Genomic DNA, 20,217 nt, shown 5'->3' on the forward strand with positions numbered 1-20,217 from the left:
TGCAGTGAACCATGATCGCACCACTGCAGTCCAGCCTGGGTGACAGAGCCAGACCCTGTCTCAAAAAAAAAAAAAAAAAATCCTGTGAAAACTCGGGCATGGCCAGACGGATTCTCCCCTCCCCACCTTCCTTTCCCCTTCACTACCCACCTGGCACCCGCCCGCCCTGTCCCCACTCCCCACCCCTCCATGCAGCCAGCGTCCAATGCTGGGCACCCCCCGAGGCTCCCCCTGCCAAGCCCGGGGCTTCCTTTTGCGCCCGGACCCAGGGGCAGGGAAAGCCCTGCTCGTGGTCTGTGGGTAGCCGGATCTCCGATGGGGCGGGGGCCTCGCCTTGACTCCCAGAGCTGGGGCGGGGGACGGGAGCTGGGGCAGGAGGGATGCGCGCGGGTCAGGGCCTTCCCACCTCCCCCGCTCCTCTCCAGCGCGCGATCCCGGGGTGGTTCCAGGTAAGGCAGGGACCCCTACCCCGCCACTCCGAGGAGGTGCCGCCAGCCCCGCCCCTCCCGGCCCGGCGGGTGACGTGGCCGCGGCTCCCCCGCGGGCGGGTCACGTGGTGGCGGCGCCCGGTTGCCTTGGCAGCGGCTGCGGCGGCCGCGGGGGTGGGGCGGAGGCGGGGCCCGGGGACCCCGCGCGACCGGCGGAAGGAGGGAGGGGGCCGCGCTCGGCGCCCCGGCCGGGCCACTGGGCCACAGGCCACGCGGCCACGCAGCCCGAGCGGGAGCTGAGCCGGGCGGGGAGAGGGCAGCTCCGGTGAGTGTGGCGGCGGGGGGCTGGCGCCGGGAGCGGGGTCCCTGCCGCGTGGGGGGCCGAAATTGGACCGGGGACGCTCGGCGGGGAAGGGGACGACTGTAGGCTGCCGGGGCGCGGTCACCACCTATCCGGGGTTGGTGACCTCCACCCCGCGGGATCCCTGGCGGGGTGCGGCGCCCAGCGGATCAGGGTCGAGGGCGCAGCCGGGTCCGGACACCGGGGTGTCCCTGGGGGAGGGACAGGGATGCAGGCGGGCGTCCCTGGGAGGCCCCCTCCCAATGCGCCTGCCGGAGAGAGACACTCGCCATTGCCGGTGCCCCAGATGCTTAGAGGAAGTCAAACTCCAAGACCGCCCTCTGGAAATGTGTCCAACAGGCCAGCCAGGAAGAATCGCTCATCATTAGAGAGGGGATCGCGTTATTCTACAAGACCTGTTTTCTCTGACTGCTAGTTAAAGCAAAAAAAAAAAAAAAAAAAAAAAAAAAAAACCAACCCCACAAGGTTCAGTCCCGGAGCATCCTCTAGGGTCTGTGCCACCTGACAGAAGTGCAGGGCTCCATCCTGCCCCACCCCACCCCCTGCCTGGGATCCAATGTGGGGCCCAGACTCTGTCCCTCCCCCCAGGCCACCGGGCCTGGCACACACAGGTGGCACTGGAAACATAGAGGATGAATATGAATCCCCTCCTGGGCTGCTCCTTCCAGACCTGCAGACCTGTCTCACGACCCAGCTCCAGGCAGACAGACATCCTTTCCTCCACAACCCCACCCACTCTGGGGGCATCTGCAGGGCCTCACCAATGGGGCATGGGAGGGCTGGCAGCTCCCCGGAAGCCACCCTCAGCCCTCACTGCCCTGAGCTCTTCACTTCCACTCTCAGACCTGAGCCCAGCCCACCCTTACTGATGGAGCGTGCCTCTTGTTCACCCTTCCTTCCTCTGGAGGCCACCAGGCTCTCCCTTGCCTCCCACTCCTCCCAGTTGGCCAGTCATTTCCCTGGGTTGAACTGTGGTCCCAAACCAGAATGATCTAGCAGTGCCCAGACCGTTCCACTCACCGATTCCTTCCATTCTCCCGTGGCTGGACGCCCAGTCATTCTGCCCAGACCCTCTGGCTCATTCCACAGCCCCAGGCTCCAAGTGTCTTCCACCCACATCTCCCTGCCCCCTCCAACCCCCAGGTGGCAGCCACCTTCCCTACTTATCTCCTGGACAAGGGGAGCCACCCCACACCTACACCTGGAGTGGCCTTCCTGTCTCTCAGAATCTTTCCATGCGGGCAGCGTCTTGTCTTTGAGGAAAGGTCCCTCTTTTTTGAAATTATTTTGGCCAAGCATGGTGGCTCAAGCCTGTAATCCCAGGAGGCCGAGACGGGCGGATCACAAGGTCAGGAGATCGAGACCATCCTGGCTAACACGGTGAAACCCCGTCTCTACTAAAAAATACAAAAAACTAACCAGGTGAGGTGGCGGGCGCCTGTAGTCCCAGCTACTCTGGAGGCTGAGGCAGGAGAATGGCGTGAACCCAGGAGGCGGAGCTTGCAGTGAGCTGAGATCGGGCCACTGCACTCCAGCCTGGGCGACAGAGCGAGACTCCGTCTCAAAAAAAAAGAAATTCTTTTTGGAGGCCACACGCAGTGGTTCACGCCTGTAATCCCAGCACTTTGGGAGGCCAAGGTGGGCAGATCCCTTGAGCTCAGGAGTTCTAGACCAGCCTGGCCAACATGGCAAAACCCTGTCTCTACCGAAAATAAAAAATTAGCCAGGCATGGTGGCACACACCTGTAGTCCCAGTTACTCAGGAGGTTGAGGAGGGAGGATCACTTGAGCCTGGGAGGCAGAGTTTGCAGGGAGCCGAGATCGTGCCACTGCACTCCAGCCTTGGCAACACAGCAGGACCCCATCTCAAAAAAAAAAATTATTTGGCCGGGCGCAGTGGCTCAAGCCTGTAATCCCAGCACTTTGGGAGGCCGAGACGGGTGGATCACGAGGTCAGGAGATCAAGACCATCCTGGCTAACACGGTGAAACCCCGTCTCTACTAAAAAATACAAAAAACTAGACGGGCGAGGTGGCGGGCGCCTGTAGTCCCAGCTACTGGGGAGCCTGAGGCAGGAGAATGGCGTAAACCCGGGAGGCGGAGCTTGCAGTGAGCTGAGATCCGGCCACTGCACTCCAGCCCGGGCGACAGAGCGAGACTCCGTCTCAAAAAAAAAAAAAATTATTTTTAGAGACAGCTTCTTACTATGTTGCCTAGGCTGGTCTCCAGCTCCTGTCCTCAAGTAATCCTCCCACCTTGGCCTCACAAAACACTGGGATTACAGGTGTGAGGCACTTTGGCCTGCAAAGGGCCGCTGTGTCCCCTCCCCAGTGTTACCTGCAGGCACCTTTTCCTGGCCTTGGTGTGAGGCAGCCAGTCCTCTGCTCCCTGCCCTCCACTGAAGCCTTTAGCTCAGTAGATGAGGATTGCCCCCACCTCTTTTTTTTTTTTTTTTTTTGAGATGGAGTCTTGCTCTGTCGCCCAGGCTGGAGTGCAGTGGCGTGCTCTCACCTCACTGCAACCTCTGTCACCACACCGGGCTATTTTTTTTTTCTTTTTTTAAGACAGAATCTCTGGGTCGGGCGCGGTGGCTCAAGCCTGTAATCCCAGCACTTTGGGAGGCCGAGACGGGCGGATCACGAGGTCAGGAGATCGAGACCATCCTGGCTAACACGGTGAAACCCCGTCTTTACTAAAAAATACAAAAAACTAGCCGGGTGAGGTGGCGGGCGCCTGTAGCCCCAGCTACTCGGAGGCTGAGGCAGGAGAATGGCATAAACCCGGGAGGCGGAGGTTGCAGTGAGCTGAAAACTGGCCACTGCACTCCAGCCCGGGCGACAGAGCGAGACTCCGTCTCAAAAAAAAAAAGACAGAGTCTCTGTCACCCAGGCTAGAATGCCATGGTACAATCTCAGCTCACTCCAGCCTCTGCCTCCCAGACTCAAGTGATTCTCCTGCCTCAGCCTCCTGAGTAGCTGGGACTACAGGTGCATGCCACCACACCTGGCTAATTTTTGTATTTTTAGTGGACATGGGGTTTCACCATGTTGGCCAGGCAGGTCTTGAACTCCTGACTTCTAGTGATCCACCTGCCTTAGCCTCCCAAAGTGCTGGGATTAAAGGCATGAGCCACTGCACCTGACTTTTATTTTATTTTATTTTATTTTGTTTTATTTTATTTTATTTTATTTTTTGAGATGGTCTCGCTTTGTGGCCCAGGCTAAAGTGCAGTGCTGCAGTCTCAGCTTACTGCAACCTTCACCTCCCTGACTCAAGTGATTCTCCTGCCTCAGCCTGCTGAGTAGCTGGGATTACAGGCGCCCACCACCACGCCCAGTTAATTTTTGTATTTTTAGTAGAGACAGGGTTCCACCATGTTGTCCAGGCTGGTCTCGAACTCCTGACCTCTAGTGTACCGCCCACCTCAGCCTCCGAAAGTGCTGTGAGGACAGGTTTGAGCCACGGCTCCCGACCCACATCCCCTTATCTTGCTCCCCTACTGGGAGGCCATGAATTCTGGCCTCTTTCATCTTGGATCCTTAAGTGCCAAGTGTGCTCAGCACCTGTGTGATGGAGGAGGGAGGACGGAGGGAGAAAAGGTTAGTGTCTCACCCCTGCAGTCTTCGTATACTGCGGTCATCAGACCTGCACGCTCAATTCTGTTAACTATGGGGGTGAGGGAAGAGGAAAAATGCAGTTTCCAAATTATAGCATTTTCCATTATGTGGAGCTAACCTATGGATTGCAGTGTTTCTCTGAATTCTCCCCAAGGGAAGGTACACCCGGGGATGGAAGTGCTTGGACGCGGTACTGCTGGCTGCAGATGTGCATGAGGAGATGGGACGGAGAGCCCAAGTTGGCATTCGTATAAATGACCTGGTAATTGGCATCCCCTGGCAGAAATAGCACAGAACTGTTCCCAGAGGGCCTGTTGGCCAGGGAAGGCTGTGGCTTTGCAGCCTTGTTGAGAACAAAGGGAAAGGCGACATGGTTTTCCACCTCCAGCACCTTCCTGCGTAATTTCCAAATTAGGGCATTTTCAATTATGGGGGCTTGACTCTGGCATGGATGGACTAAGTTTGGGGCATTTCCTCAGCTGCTGACCCTGTTAAGCACCCCCCACTCCACCCATCCACCCCAGCCACGCTCCCTGGGACCTAGAACACGGATCTGTGTGTAACAGCCTGAAGCAGACTTTCCACAGGGCCTATGTGGGCCTGGACATAGAAGTTACTCCCTTCCCTTCCCTTCCCTTTTTCCTTCCCTTTTTCCTTCCCTTTTTCCTTCCCTTTTTCCTCCCCTTTTTCCTCCCCTCTTTCCTTCCCTCTTTCCTTCCCTCTTTCCCTCCCTCTTTCCCTCCCTCTTTCCTTTCCTCTTTCCTTTCCTTTCCTTTCCTTTCCTTTCCTTTCCTTTCCCCTTTCCTTTCCCCTCCCCTCCGCTCCCCTCCCCTCTCCTCTCCTCTCCTTTCTTGAGACAGAGTTCTTGCTCTGTCACTCAGGCTAGAGTACAGTGGCGCAGTCTTGGCTCACTGTAACCTCCGCCTACAGGGTTCAAGCGATTCTCCTGCCTCTGCCTCAGCCTCCCCAGTAGCTGGGATTACAGGCATCCACCACCACGCCCAGCTAATTTTTTTTTTTTTTAGTGGAAACAGGGTTTCACCACGTTGGCCAGGCTGGAAAAGTCACTCTTTCTGATGCCAAGTAAACCACAAGGTGCCTGTGCTCTTGAAGCATGCCCTGCAGATTAATTAGAACTGGATCCTGGCGTGCGGCCGAGCAACCCAACTCCTTAGGACACACGCGACCGCCAATCCCCTACTTAGTGGAGATTTAGGTTTAAATTCACAAATCTTGACAGATCCGTCCTTCTGATGTTTAATCCATGTTAGTCAAACCAGATGTCTACCAGGTATGAGTCCAGGCATCTCCGCCGTCTGTTTCTCCTTAAAATATGGTCATGTGAGTTGGTGGATTTCATTTTTCATCTTGCTAAAAGTTTGCCTTGTAGCTTGGATGTGGCTTTAGTTTTGTAAGTCCAGTATTTTTCTTAGGGTGAACTGTAATGATCAAAATTTAAGTTGAAGGCCAGGCGCGGTGGCTCACACCTGTAATCCCATCATCTTGGGAGGCTGAGGCAGTTGCATCACCTGAGGTCAGGATTCGAGACCAGCCTGTCCAACATGGTGAAACTCCATCTCTACTAAGAATACAAAAATTAGCCAGGTCTGGTGGCGGGTGCCTGTAGTCCCAGGTACTTGGGAGGCTGAGGCAGGAGAATCACTTGAATCTGGGAGTTGGAGGTTGCAGTGAGCAGATTGCACCACTGCACTCCAGCCTGGGTGACTCAGCAAGATTGTCTCAAAAAAATATGTAAAATAAAATAAATTAAAAGTCCCATAGGTGGAAATATCCCCATTCTCAAGATGAAAGAGCCAGGTCAGAAAGGTCAGCTGTCATGCTCAGAATCACACAGTAGAGTCAAATCCAGGTTTCAGAACTTTAGGTCTTGGAGGCTGGGCACAGTGGCTCATACCTGTAATCCCAGCACTTTGGGAGGCTGAGGCAGGCATATCACTTGAGGTCAGGAGTTCGAGACCAACATGATGAAACCCTGTCTGTATTAAAAATACAAAAATTAGCTGGGTGTGGTAGCTCACACCTATAATCCCAGCTACTCAGGAGACTGAGCAGGAGAATTACTTGAACCTGGGAGCCAGAGTTTCCAGTGAGGTGAGATTGCCCCACTGCACTGCAGCCTGGGCGACAGAGCGAGACACTGTCTCAAAAGCAAACAAACAATCATAACTTTAGGTCCTGGGCACTTTCTAAACCCCTGGGCTCTGGCGTGGGCTGTATACGGCAGCCTCTGTAGGTTGAATGGGCTTAGAGTCTAGCTCTTCCAGGCCGCTGTAACCTAGGATGCCTGAGCATGTATCTCTCCCACCTTCAGCCTGGCTCCCACCATGAGCGCTGAGCTCAACGTGCCTGTCGACCCCTCTACTCCTGCCTGCCCGGAGCCCGGCCACAAGGGCATGGATTACCGGGACTGGGTCCGCCGTAGCTACCTGGAACTGGTCACCTCCAACCACCACTCGGTACAGGCCCTGTCGTGGCGGAAGCTCTACCTGAGCAGGGCCAAGCTGAAGGCCTCCAGCAGGACCTCCGCCCTCCTCTCCGGCTTCGCCATGGTGAGTGTGCGCGCCAGGTGAGGAGCTCGCTGGTCAGATGGGCTTTGCTAACTGAAGTCCCGGGATGCCTCGGGGACCAAAGCGTTCCCTCCAGTCTCTGGCAGCCAGGATGGACCAGGGGAAAGCATCCGCCCGAGTCCCACCGGATGGGACTTGGGTGACTCTGTCAACATGAGTGGGGGTGCTGGGACTATGCCGGGGGCTCCCAGCCTGAGAATCTTCAGAAAGCCCACTCTGCCCTGTTCACATCAAGAACTTGCTTAGCGAGGAGGGAGGTTGGTGCAGGGTAATTATAGTAGCTCAGGTGCAGTGACTCACACCTGTAATCCCAGCACTTTGGGAGGCCAAGGCAGGAGAATAGCTTGAGGCCAGGAGTTTGAGACCAGCCTGGGCAACACAGCAAGACCCCTGTCTTTACAAAAATAAAATAAATAATTAGCCGCACGTGGTGGCACGCACCTATAGCCCCAGCTATTTGGGAGGCTGAGGCGGGAGGATCACTTGAGCCCAGGAGGCCGAGGCCTCAATGCGTTATGATCACATGACTTCACTCCAGCCTGGACGTCAGAGTGAGAACCCATCTCTAAAAAGAAAAAATAAAATTTATTTATTTATGGCCGGGCGCAGTGGCTCATGCCTGTAATCCCAACACTTTGGGAGGCCGAGTTGGGTGGATCACTTGAGATCAGGAGTTCAAAACCAGCCTGGCCAACACAGTGAAACACCGTCTCTACTAAAAGTACAAAAAAAATGAGCTGGGTGTGGTGGCAGGCGCCTGTAATCCCAGCTACTCAGGAGACTGAGACAAAAGAATCGCTTGAACCTGGGAGGCCGGAGGATGCAGTGAGCCAAGGTCGCACCACTATACTCCAGCCCGGTCAAGAGTGAGACTTTGTCTCAAAATAAATAGATTAATTAATTAATTAAAAAGATAAAATCAAATCAAATCGCTGCATGGTACAGGGTTTCCTGGAGAAAAGTGCCCACGTCTGCCCCATCTCGGGCACCACCCAAAAGTTTGGAGCTCTCAGGGATCTGTGAGCAGGGCCCCAGGGATTGATTGGGGTTGGATCCGTTTAGCCCAGTTAGCGATGCAGAAGTTCCTGGAATGTGGCCTCCAGGGTGACAAAGCAGAGCTTTTGGCCTGGCTCCCGGTGGCCGCCTTCCCTCTGAGTCATCCCCTAGGACAAGAGTCAGTTTCGGACAAAGCTGTGGTTCTGACAAGGGGCCCATCTCCTATTGATTCCAAAGCGGCTGACCCACACCCCTGGAGGGAATTGTCCCAGAGGTTAAGGACTCACAATGAGGACACAACAGTGTGCTTACAGGTCCTATTGGGCGGAAGTGATTTTTTTTGTTTTGTTTTGTTTTTAGAGACAGGGTCCCTGTCTGTTGCCCAGGCTGGAGAGGGCAGTGGTATGATCATGGCTCACTGCAGCCTCTACTTCCTGGGCTCAAGCCATCCTCCTGTCTCAGCCTCCTGAGTAGCTGGAATTATAGGCACGTGCCACCACGTCTGGCTAATTTTTTATTTTATTTTATTTTATTTTATTTTATTTTTTTTTGAGGCGGAGTCTCGCTCTGTCTCCCGGACTGGAGTGCAGTGGCCGGATCTCAGCTCACTGCAAGCTCCGCCTCCCGGGTTTACACCATTCTCCTGCCTCAGCCTCCCGAGTAGCTGGGACTACAGGCGCCCGCCACCTCGCCCAGCTAGTTTTTGTATTTTTAGTAGAGACGGGGTTTCACCGTGTTAGCCAGGATGGTCTCGATCTCCTGACCTCGTGATCCACCCGTCTCGGCCTCCCAAAGTGCTGGGATTACAGGCTTGAGCCACCGCGCCCGGCCTTTTTTTTTTTTTTTTAGAGACAAGTTCTCTGCTCTGTTGCCTAGGCTAGAGTGCGGGGGTGCAATCATGGCCCACTGCAGTCTTGAACTCTCAGGTGATTTTCCCACCTTGGCCTCCCAAAGTGCTAGCATTATACCTTGTTCAGCCTGTTTTCTTATGTGAAAACAATTCTTGTTTTTCTTTTTGTTTGTTTTTGTTTTGAGGTGGAGTCTTGCTCTGTCACCCAGGCTGGAGTGCAGTGGTGTGATTTCAGCTCACTGCAACCTCCGCCTCCTGGATTCAAGTGATTCTCCTGCCTCAGCCTCCCAAGTAGCTGGGACTACAAGCACACGTCACCACACCCAGCTAATTTTCATATTCTTAGTAGAGATGGGGTTTCACCATGTTGGCCAGGCTGGTCTTGAACTCCTAACCTCAGGTGATTCACCCACCTCGGCCTCCCAAAGTGCTGGTATTACAGGTGTGAGCCGCCACACCCAGCCTCTATTGTTTTTCTATAGGCCAGAGGCTCAATTGTTAGACTGATGATACAATTTAAAAGAAAAAGCTGACTGGGCACGGTGGCTCATGCCTGTAATCCCAGCACTTTGGGAGGCTGAGGTGGGCAGATCACCTGAAGTCAGGAGTTCAAGACCAGCCTAGCCAACATGGTGGAACCCTGTCTCTACTAAACATACAAAAATTAGCCAGGCTTGGTGGCACGTGCCTATAATCCCAGCTACTCAAGAGGCTGAGGCAGGAAGATCGCTTGAACCTGGGAGGTGGAGGTTGCAGTGAGCCAAGATGGCGCCACCACACTCCAGCTTGGGTGACAGAGCAAGACTGCATCTAAAAGAGGTGGAGGCTGGGTTCTGTGGCTCACGCCTGTAATCCCAGCACTTTGCGAGGCCGAGGTGGGTGGATCATGAGGTCAGGTGTTCAAGACCAGCCTGGCCAAGATGGTGAAACCCCGTCTCTACTAAAAATACAAAAATTAGACGGACATGGTGGCAGGTGCCCGTAATCCTGGCTACTCTGGAGGCTGAGATGGAGAATTGCTTGAACCCGGGAGGGGAGGTTGCACTGAGCTGAGATGGCGCCACTGCACTCCAGCCTGGGCAACAGAGCAAGACTGCATCTCAAAAAAAAAAAAAAAAAAAAAGAGGTGGGTCTTGCTGTGTTGCCCAGGCTGGGTTTTTGTTTGTTTGTTTGTATTTTTTTCTTCACCTTATGCCAAGGGGAAAATATTGTTGTTTCATTTTGTTTTTTCCCCCAAGTATTTCTGACCCGCGGTGGATTGAATCTGCAGATATGGAACTCGGAGATACAGAGCGCCAGCTGCAGTGGGAAGCAAATGAACCGTCTGGCGTGGAGCTGAGACTCGGGCAGGGCCGCAGTGCACCTGCTTGATTAGATTAGCATAGCGTCATTAGGTCAGATCATTCTTCAGACTGCAGGGCAGCTTGGGAAAAATAAGTGACAAGTACAAATAATCAGAAACTGTAGCTGAGTCGGGGCAGGGCCCTGGGAACAGGCAGAGGTACAGATTGCTAGGTAGAGTTCGCCCTTTATAGTGTGTCTTCCCTCATTAGAAGCTGTTCCTTTGTCTAGCAACGCGTGCTTATACCTAACCTGAAGCTTATTTCTTGATGCGTCTTCTTCCCCCAACACGGAGAACCAGTGATCTGAGGCCCGCCTCATAAAACCTCTACACAGGCCAGGCGTGGTGGTTCACTGTAATCCCAGCACTTTGGGAGACTGAGGCGGGTGGATCACTTGAGGTCAGGAGTTCCAGATCAGCCTGGCCAACATGGGGAAACCCAGTCTCTACTAAAAATATGAAAAGGAAGGCCGGGCACCATGGCTTATGCCTGTAATACCAGCATTTTGGGAGACCGAGGTGAGCAGATCACTTGAGGTCAGGAATTGGAGACCATCCTGGCCGACCTGGTGAAACACTGTCTCTACTGAAAATACAAAACTTAGGCTGGGCGCAGCGGTTCACACCTGTAATCCAAGCATTTTGGGAGACTGAGGCGGGCAGATCACGAGGTCAGGAGACGGAGACCACCCTGGCTAACACGGTGAAACCCCGTCTCTACTAAAAAAACAAAAACTTAGCTATGTGTGGTGGCACACGCCTGTAGTCCCAGCTACTCGGGAGGCTGAGGCACGAGAATCACTTGAACCCGGGAGGCGAAGGTTGCAGTGAGCTGAGATCGCTGTACTGCACTCCAGCCTCGGTGGCAGAGCGAAACTCCGTCTCAAAAAATAAAAATAGCAAGGCGTGGTGGCTGGCACCTGTAACCCCAGCTTCTCAGGAAGCTAAAGCAGGAGGATCACTTGAACCTGGGAAGGGGAGGTTGGAATGAGCCGAGATCATGCCACTGCACTCCACCCTGGGCAACAGAGCAAGACTTCATCTCAAAAAAAAAAAAAAATTAGCCATGGTGGGCTATTGGGGAGACTGGGGAAGGAGAATCGCTTGAACCCAGGAAGCAGAGGTAGTGAGCCGAGATAGCGCCACTGCACTCCAGCCTGGGCAACAGAGCGAGACTCTGTCTCAATTAAAAAAAAAAAAGGCCGGGCGCGGTGGCTCAAGTCTGTAATCTCAGCACTTTGGGAGGCCGAGACGGGCGGATCACGAGGTCAAGAGATCGAGACCATCCTAGCGAACACGGTGAAACCCCGTCTCTACTAAAAAAATACAAAAAACTAGCTGGGCAAGGTGGCAGGCACCTGTAGTCCCAGCTACTTGGGAGGCTGAGCCAGGAGAATGGTGTAAACCCGGGGGGCGGAGCTTGCAGTGAGCTGAGATCCGGCCCCTGCACTCCAGCCTGGGCGACAGAGCGAGACTCCGTCTCAAAACAAACAAACAAACAAACAAAAAATATAATTTAAATTAAAAAGAATTCTGCATAAACACAGTAAAAAATTGCCTTCTCTTTTCTTCTTCTTTTTTTTTTTTAAAATAGAGATGGGGTCTCGCTTTGTTGCCCGGGCTGGTCTTGAACTCCTGGTTTTAAGTGATCTCCCGCCTTAGCCTTCCAAAGTGCTGGGATCACAGGTGTGAGGCACCTCACTCAGCCCCTTTTCTCCTCTTAAGGCGGAACAAAACTACTTTTTGCGAGCCCTGCCCACTACCTCCTAATCATTTTTATTTCCTGTCTTGGAGGCCTCTGTGGTTTGTAATATTTGTCACTTGGGCCATATCCTTTGAGGTGACCATAGCCAACCCAGGGCCACACTGAGAAAAACTATCCCTCAGCCCATGTTCTGTGGCTACTGGTTTTTGGATACGTTTCACAATAGCCCCAGCCGTATTATTGGTGAATTGCTGTTCAGCTCTGGTCTACTAGGACTGCCATGTCTTCTTCTTTTTTTTTTTTTTTTTTTTTTGAAATATAGTCTCGCTCTGTCGCCCAGGCTGGAGTGCAGTGGCGCGATCTGGCTCACTGCAACCTTCGCCTCCCGGGTTCAAGAGATTCTCCTACCTCAACCTCCCGAGTAGTTGGGACTACAGGCACCCACCACCATGCTCGGCTAATTTTTGTATTTTTAGTAGAGATGGGGTTTTGCCACGTTGATCAGGCTGGTCTCAAGCTCCTGACCTCAAGTGATCTGCCCACTTCAGCTTCCCAAAGGGCTGGGATTACAGGTGTGAGCCACCGCACCCAGCCATATCTTTTATCTAGGAAGCGTTCCATCACCACTAAGAGGTGGCAGTTGCTGAAGGACATTATGAAATCTTCATATATATTATTTTATTTTATTTTTTACTTTATTCGTTCCCAGACAGGATATCGCTCTATTGCCCAGGCTGGGGTGCAGTGGTGCATTCATAGCTCACTGCAGCCTCCAACTCTGGGGCCCAGCCTTCTGAGTTATTTTTTATTTTATTTTATTTTATTTTATTTTTGTGGCAGGGTCTCACTCTGTCACCCAGGCTGGAGTGCAGTGGCATGATCTCAGCTCACTGAAACCTCTGCCTCCCGGATTCAAGTGATTCTCCTGCCTCAGCCTCCCGAGTAGCTGGGATTACAGGCACAAGCCACCATGCCCGGTTCATTTTTGTATTTTTCACAGAGAAAGAGTTTTTGCCGTGTTGGCCAGGCTGCTCTCAAACTCCTGACCTCAAGTGATCCGTACCCCCTTGGCTTCCTAAAGTGCTGGGATTACAGGCATGAGCCACCACACCTGGCCTGAGTTTTTTTTTTTTTTGAGACGGAGTCTCACTCTGTCGCCCGGGCTGGAGTGCAGTGGCCGGATCTCAGCTCACTGCAAGCTCCGCCTCCCGGGTTCGCACCATTCTCCTGCCTCAGCCTCCCGAGTAGCTGGGACTACAGGCACCCGCCACATCGCCCGGCAGTTTTTTGTATTTTTTAGTAGAGACGGGGTTTCACAGTGTTAGCCAGAATGGTCTCGATCTCCTGACCTCGTGATCCGCCCATCTCAGCCTCCCAAAGTGCTGGGATTACAGGCTTGAGCCACCGCGCCCGGCCTTTTTTTTTTTTTAAACAGGGATGACTTAGGTCTAGGAGGGAAACATAGTGGGTAGAAGAATCTTCCCCTGGCTTCTTTCTTGCTGGAGTACAGTGGCATGATCTCCACTCACTGCAACCTCTGCCTCCTGGGTTCAAGCAATTCTTCTGCCTCAGCCTCCTGAGTAGCTGGGATGACAGGTGCCCGCCACCAGGACCAGCTAATTTTTTGTATTTTTAGTAGAAACGGGGTTTCACCATGTGGGCCAGGCTGGTCTCCAACTCCTGACCTCAAGTGATCCACTTGCCTCGCCCTCCCAAAGTGCTGGGATTACAGGCGTGAGCCACCACGCCTGGCTGACCTCACATTTCAAGACACCAAGCAGAGCCTGCCATTCCTTGGTTTGTTCGTTTTAGACCATACCTGCTGTAACCTACGACTGTGATTGATAATTTTGCTTCCTCAGGAGACCCAGCCATGCCTTCTTTCCCTCCTCACCCTCGGCCTCACTTCCGTCACTTTTCCTGGGCTTTAGAGATGCTGGCTCTCGCTGGGCTTTTGGCCTCTGCTGAGGAGGCACCACGTGGTCTGTCTGAGGCCGTCCAGGTGTGCAGCTCTGAGTCTGGGGACTGTCGGCAGTTTCAGTTGTTATGTTTTAAAAGGGCAGTTTTTTTTTTTTTTTTTTTTTGTCAAGATGGGCTCTCACTATGTTGCCTAGGCTAGTCTCAAACTCCTGGGTTCAAGCGATCCTCCTGCCTCTGCCTCCCAAAGGAAGGAGTACAGGCATGAGTCATCGCGCCTGGCCAATTTTTATCTTTGAAAGGTCAGTTTCCTTTTTTTGTAGAAACGAGGTCTCGCTCTGTCACATGGGCTGAAGTGCAGTGGTGTGATCCTAGCTCATTGCAGCCTGGATCTCCCAGGTTCAAGCGATCCTCCCACCTCAGTCTCCCCAGTAGCTGGGACTACAGGCGTGTGCCACCATGCCCGGCTAATGTTGTATATTTTTTGTAGAGACAGGGTCTCCCTCTGTCCCCCAGGCTGGACTGCAGTGGTGTGATCGGGGCTCACAGCAGCCTGGAATTCCTGGCCTCAAGTGATCCTCCTGCCTCAGCCTTCCAAACCACTGGGATTACAGGCGTGAACCGTTGTACTCGGCCCGTTTTTCCCTCCCTCCCTCCTCCCTTCCTTCCTTCCTTCCTCTCTCTCTTTCTTCTTTTTTTTTTTTTTTTTTGAGACGGAGTCTTGCTCTGCCACCCAGGCTGGAGTGCAGTGGCCGGCTCTCAGCTCACTGCAAGCTCCGCCTCCGGGTTCACGCCATTCTCCTGTCTCAGCCTCCCGAGTAGCTGGGACTACAGGCGCCCGCCTCGTCGCCCGGCTAGTTTTTTGTATTTTTAGTAGAGACGGGGTTTCACCGTATTACCCAGGATAGTCTCGATCTCCTGACCTCATGATCCGCCCGTCTCGGCCTCCCAAAGTGCTGGGATTACAGGCTTGAGCCACCGCGCCCGGCCTCTCTCTCTTTCTTTCTTTTTCCTTTCTTTTTTAAACTTTTGTGGCTTGTTTTGTTTTGAGACAGAGTCTCATTTTGTCACCCAGGCTGGAGTGTAGTGGCGCGATCTTGGCTCACTGCAACCTCCGCCTCCCAGGTTCAAGCGATTCTCCTGCCTCAGCTTCCCGAGTAGCTGGGATTACAGGTGCCTGCCACCACGCCCGGCTACTTTTTGTATTTTTAGTAGAGATGAGGGTTCACCATGTTGGCCAGGCTGATCTCCAACTCCTAGCCTCAAGTGATCCACCAGCCTTGGCCTCCCAAAGTGCTGGGATTACAGGTGTGAGCCACCACACTGGCCTCTTCTGTACTGCTGAGATTTTTTTCTCAGTGCAGTCTTCTTTAGCTAATTAGAACGAAGGAAAATGTGAAACATTTGATCAGTGAGGAGGTTGCCCTCTGGTCTTCAAGGGCCCAGAACATGGGTGAGTCCCGCCAGCAGGAGAGCCCATGGCTACCCTGTCCCCCGAACCTGGCCCAGCCCCTGCTCTGCCTGGCAGGTGGCCCTGGTGGGGCCACGCCTTGCCCTCCCCACACCCAGCACCACCTGTCTGCTGTCCCCACAGGTGGCCATGGTGGAGGTGCAGCTGGAGACGCAGTACCAGTACCCTCGGCCGCTGCTGATTGCCTTCAGTGCCTGCACCACGGTGCTGGTGGCCGTGCACCTGTTCGCCCTCCTCATCAGCACCTGCATCCTGCCCAACGTGGAGGCGGTGAGCAACATCCACAACCTGAACTCCATCAGCGAGTCTCCGCATGAGCGCATGCACCCCTACATCGAGCTGGCCTGGGGCTTCTCCACCGTGCTAGGCATCCTGCTCTTCCTGGCCGAGGTGGTGCTGCTCTGCTGGATCAAATTCCTCCCCGTGGACGCCCGGCGCCAGCCTGGTCCCCCGCCCGGCCCCGGGAGCCACACGGGCTGGCAGGCCGCGCTGGTGTCCACCATCATCATGGTGCCCGTGGGCCTCATCTTCGTGGTCTTCACCATCCACTTCTACCGCTCTCTGGTGCGCCACAAAACGGAGCGCCACAACCGCGAGATCGAGGAGCTCCACAAGCTCAAGGTCCAGCTGGACGGGCATGAGCGCAGTCTGCAGGTCGTGTGAGGGGCTGAGGGCCAGGGCTAGGGGCGGCCCTGCACCCGGGAGCCCGCAGAGGCAGGGATTTGTCAGATGCAGACATTTTGCAAGGCTGCCGGGTAGTTCAAGACCAAAGTTTTCCTCTTGTCTTAATATCATAAGGACTGGATGACTTCTTCTGAGATGGAACCATCAGGTTCAACGAGGGACTGTGTTGCTAAGAGCATTGGGGGCAAAACCAGGCTGGTTCCTTGGCCTCAGGGTTTCCTGGGTCGGGGACACAGTGAAGAGGCTACAGCGGGATCTGCCCATCAGTCCTGGGCCAGGAGGGCCTCCAAGTAGCACCCAGTGGGTGCTCAGACCCGGCATGCATGGCTGGCGGGCCTGGGAGAGCCAGGGCAGGGTTTTGTTTTCAGAGAATGATTGCCCCAGAGACCCGTGATGGGCTTCGTGGATGCCGAGTGGCCCGTGTGACAGTGATGACACGAGGGCTGCGGCATTTGACTGGGTGCAGGTGCACGGCGGGGCTTGGTGCTTCCCTGCCTAGCCCTGGAGGAAGCTGGGTGACCTGGCTTCAGGGGAAGACAGGAGCCAGGACACATGCCAGCCCAGCAGGTGCGCGGGGTGCTGCAGCCCTCAGCAGTGGTGTCAGTCCCCCAGGGATGTTTCCAACGAGGGGCGGCCTGGCTGAGCCGGAGGAGACATGTTCACGGCATCTACGAGACACCCCCATGAGGAAGTTGAGTTATTTGAGGGCTGCTGCAAAGTACACTAGGCTCAATTTCTCTTTTCTCAGCCAGAGAGAGCCCTGGCCACACGGACTCAGAGGGGCCACCGGGGTGGGGAAAGGACCCTTCCCCCGCCCCGCCTGCAGCCAGCGGCCTCCAGCTGTCAGCCACAGAATGGCCTCTGAGGCTGGCTCAGCCACTCCCCTGGGCTGTGGCAGCCCGGGGCGGAGGCTCTGGCTCAGGCCCTGGAGCCTGTGCAGCTTTCTGTGGCCCCAGGCAGCAAGCGGACATCCTGGGGGACTTCCTGTCTAGGCAAGGCCATTGGCCTGGCCTGTGGATAGTGGGGCCAGGGGTTGGCCCAGGCCAAATGGGTGCCCTCCTTGTTATGACACCGAGTGACTACAAGGGAGGCAAGACCCCTCCAGGCCTCTCAGCCGACACTGGGTCCCACCACACACGGTGACTGCACTGTGCAGTGCGGGTTCTGGCCTTTTCCCTAAGGGCATCTGGTAGACCCAAAGCCACACTCTTGGGCCGCGCACGCACGCCGCAGCACCAGCTTCCCTGAGCTGCTTGTACAACCAACCACCTTTCCCCTCGTCTCCAGCTGTAACCTGGAGAGCCAGCCATGCCTTGTCTTTTGTTCTCATAGTCACTGGGGCCGGGCGCAGTGGCTCACGCCTCTAATCCCAGCACTTTGGGAGGCCAAGGTGGGTGGATCACCTGAGGTCAGGAGTTCAAGATCAGCCTGGCCAACATAGTGAAACCCCACCTCTACTAAAAATACAAAAATTAGGCCGGGCACGATGGCTAACGCCTGTAATCCCAGCACTTTGGGAGGCCAAGGCGGGCGGATCACTTGAGGTCAGGAGTTCGAGACCAGCCTAGCCAACATGATGAAACCCCGTCTCTATAAAAAAATACAAGAAATTAGCCGGGCGTGGTGGCAGGTGCCTGTAATCCCAGCTACTCGGGAGGCTGAGGCAGGAGAATGGCGTGAACCTGGGAGGCGGAGCTTGCAGTGAGCCGAGATCACGCCACTGCACTCCAGCCTGGGCAACAGAGCGAGACTCCGTCTCCAAACAAAACAAAACAAAACAAAAATTAACTGGGTGTGGTGGCGGGTCTGTAGTCCCAGCTACTCAGGAGGCTGAGGCAGGAGAATCGCTTGAACCTAGGAGGCAGAGGTTGCAGTGAGCCGAGATCATGCCATTGCACTACAGCCTGGGCAACAAGAGCGAAACTTCATCTACAAAAAAAAAAAAAAATAGTCACTGGGCTTCTTCATGCTCTGATCACATCGCTTGTAAAAGCTTAAGCTCTCTCCGGGGTCCGGGTTGGCTCTGCCGTGGAATTCTGGGTGGCCTGGTTGGGGTCTCTGGAAATGTGGCTGCAGCAGAGAACAGAGACCCTGACACTCAGTTCCCCGTGCTGAGGGGCCCTTGGGGAGTCACGCCGAGGGTCCCCACGAGAAAGTTGTGGCATCCTCAGGGGCCGGAGAAGAGCCCTGTGTCTTCTGAGGGGTTCATCCTTTGTGTCCCCTGCAGACATCTGTCTGCGACCCTTGCCCTCCAGCACATCTGTACTTTCCTGCAGCCTGTAGAAACACCTCTTATGGTTTAATGTGTGTTTGCTTTGCTAAAGAATGTCAATGTTGGCCAGGCGAGGTGGTGCACGCCTGTCATCCCAGCACTTTGGGAGGCCGAGGAGGGAGGATCACGTGGGCCTAGGGGTGCGAGACCAGCCTGGGCAATGTAGCAAGACCCCATCTCTAAAAAAATTATTTTAAATTAGCCAAGCCGGGTACAATGGTTCATGCCCGTAATCTTAGCACTTTGGGAGGCCAAGGTGGGCAGATCACTTGAGATCAGGAGTTTAAGACCAGCCTCGGCAACAACATGGTGAAACCATCTCTAGTAAAAATACAAAAAATTAACTGGGTATGGTGGCGGGTACCTGTAATCCCAGCTACTTGGCAGGCTGAGGCAAGAGAATTGCTTGAACCCAGGAGGCAGAGGTTGCAGTGAGCCGAGATCGTGCCACTGCACTCCAGCCTGGGTGACAGAGCAAAACTCTGTCTCAAAAAATAATAAATAAATAAAATAAAAATAAATTAGCTGGGCGTGGTGGTTCATGCCTGTAGTTCCAGCTACTTGGGAGGCTGAGGCAGGAGGATTGCTTGAGCTGGGGAAGTAGAGGCTGCAGTGAACTATGATTGCGCTACTGGCCGGGCACGGTGGCTCACGCCTGTAATCTCAGCACTTTGGGAAACCAAGGCGGGTGGATCACTTGAGGTCAGGGGTTCGGGACCAGCCTGGCCAACATGGTGAAACTCTATCCCTACCAACAATACAAAAAATTAGCTGGGCATGGTGGTGCTCACCTGTAGTCCTGGCTACTTGGGAGGCTGAGGCAGGAGAATCACTTGAACCCAGGAGGCAGAGGTTGTGGTAAGCCAAGATTGTGCCACTGTACTCCAGCCTGGGCGACACAGTGAGACCCTGTCTCTAAAAAAAAAAAAAGAAAGAAAGAAAAAGAAAAGAATGTCAGCATGTCAGTGTCCCTCCAAGGAGTGCCTTTGGGTCAAGACAGGCCTGCTCTTCTAAATGAATGGCTCCTCATGGCTGGGAGAGGCGGCAGCCTCTTACCCTGGCCTCAGTCTTTTGGGAGGGACCCTGCTGGGCCTTCTCCTGCCTCCCACCTTCCTGCACCATCTGTGCCCCTGCCCACGCAGTGCCATACTCCCACGACTGTGGAACGCATCTCCAGTGCCATCTGGGGGCCAGTTACTGTACCTGGTCCCCAGGCAGAGTTCTTGACCTGGCAGCATCCAGGAAAGTATTAAGTGCCCAGTGATGGTGGCACGTCCCACGTCAATCAGAGGGATGGAGCCACATCCAAGTCTAGCCCTCTGATTAGGAGGATGACGGTCTGGGAATTTCCTGTTCTCTTTCTCCTAGAGTTCTTGATTTCCCAGCTCCAGACTTTCTAGTTTCGAGGAATGAGGCAAACCATTGCTGTGGGAATAACAGTGACCATGGGTAGGGCCATGGTGGCTGGGAGAGGAAACCTCAGGGTCACCCCAGAGCGTGTGGGGAGACAGAGGGTGAGCTGCAGAAACGACTTGAGGGACAGCATGGGCGATGGGGAACGCCATTGCAGCCTAGACATTCAGTTTCTGGAGGTTTAGCCTGTCTTTGAACAGTGTTTAAGAGCAGAGGCCTCCAGGCTGGGCGTGGTGGCTCACATCTGTAATCCCAGCACTTTGGGAGACAGAGGTGGGTGGATCGCCTGAGATCAGGAGTTCAAGATCAGCCTGGCCCACGTGGTGAAACCCCATCTCTACTAAAAATACAAAAATTAGCCGAGCATGGTGACACACCCCTGTAATCCCAGCTATTCGGGAGGCAGAGGCAGGAGAATCACTTGAGCCCAGGAGGCAGAGGATGCAGTGAGCCAAGATCATGCCACTGCACTCCAGCCTGGGTAAAGAGCGAGACTCTGTTTTGTTTTGTTTGTTTTAAGATGGAATCTCTCTCTCTCGCCCAGGCTGGAGTGCAGTGGCCGGCTCTTGGCTC

The 20,217-nt window shown here is 54.4% G+C and overlaps 1 protein-coding gene and 1 pseudogene across 6 annotated transcripts; both read left to right on the forward strand.

Moving 5' to 3' along the window:
* Positions 1-209: 209 nt before the first annotated feature.
* ORAI2 (ORAI calcium release-activated calcium modulator 2) lies at positions 210-17,312 on the forward strand. 5 transcript variants are annotated; one of them, XM_033192592.1, is made up of 4 exons: positions 210-449; positions 4,561-4,668; positions 6,739-6,976; positions 15,399-17,312. In XM_033192592.1, exons 2-4 carry the CDS (start codon positions 4,661-4,663, stop codon positions 15,936-15,938), a joined length of 786 nt encoding a protein of 261 aa, XP_033048483.1. In that variant the 5' UTR covers positions 210-449; positions 4,561-4,660; the 3' UTR covers positions 15,939-17,312. The 5 variants fall into 5 exon arrangements, with proteins under 5 accessions (XP_033048483.1, XP_033048481.1, XP_033048484.1 ...); XM_033192590.1 differs by lacking the exon at positions 210-449 and adding an exon at positions 601-753; XM_033192591.1 differs by lacking the exon at positions 210-449 and adding an exon at positions 627-753 and having other exon boundaries at positions 4,538-4,668.
* Positions 16,080-17,312, forward strand: LOC117072444 (annotated as a pseudogene). Its single transcript, XR_004432801.1, has one exon. The product of XR_004432801.1 is annotated as an uncharacterized LOC117072444 (transcript).
* Positions 17,313-20,217: the final 2,905 nt, after the last annotated feature.

This window comes from Trachypithecus francoisi, unplaced genomic scaffold, assembly GCF_009764315.1.
Source record: "Trachypithecus francoisi isolate TF-2019V2 unplaced genomic scaffold, Tfra_2.0 Lachesis_group4, whole genome shotgun sequence".
NCBI lineage: Eukaryota > Metazoa > Chordata > Mammalia > Primates > Cercopithecidae > Trachypithecus > Trachypithecus francoisi.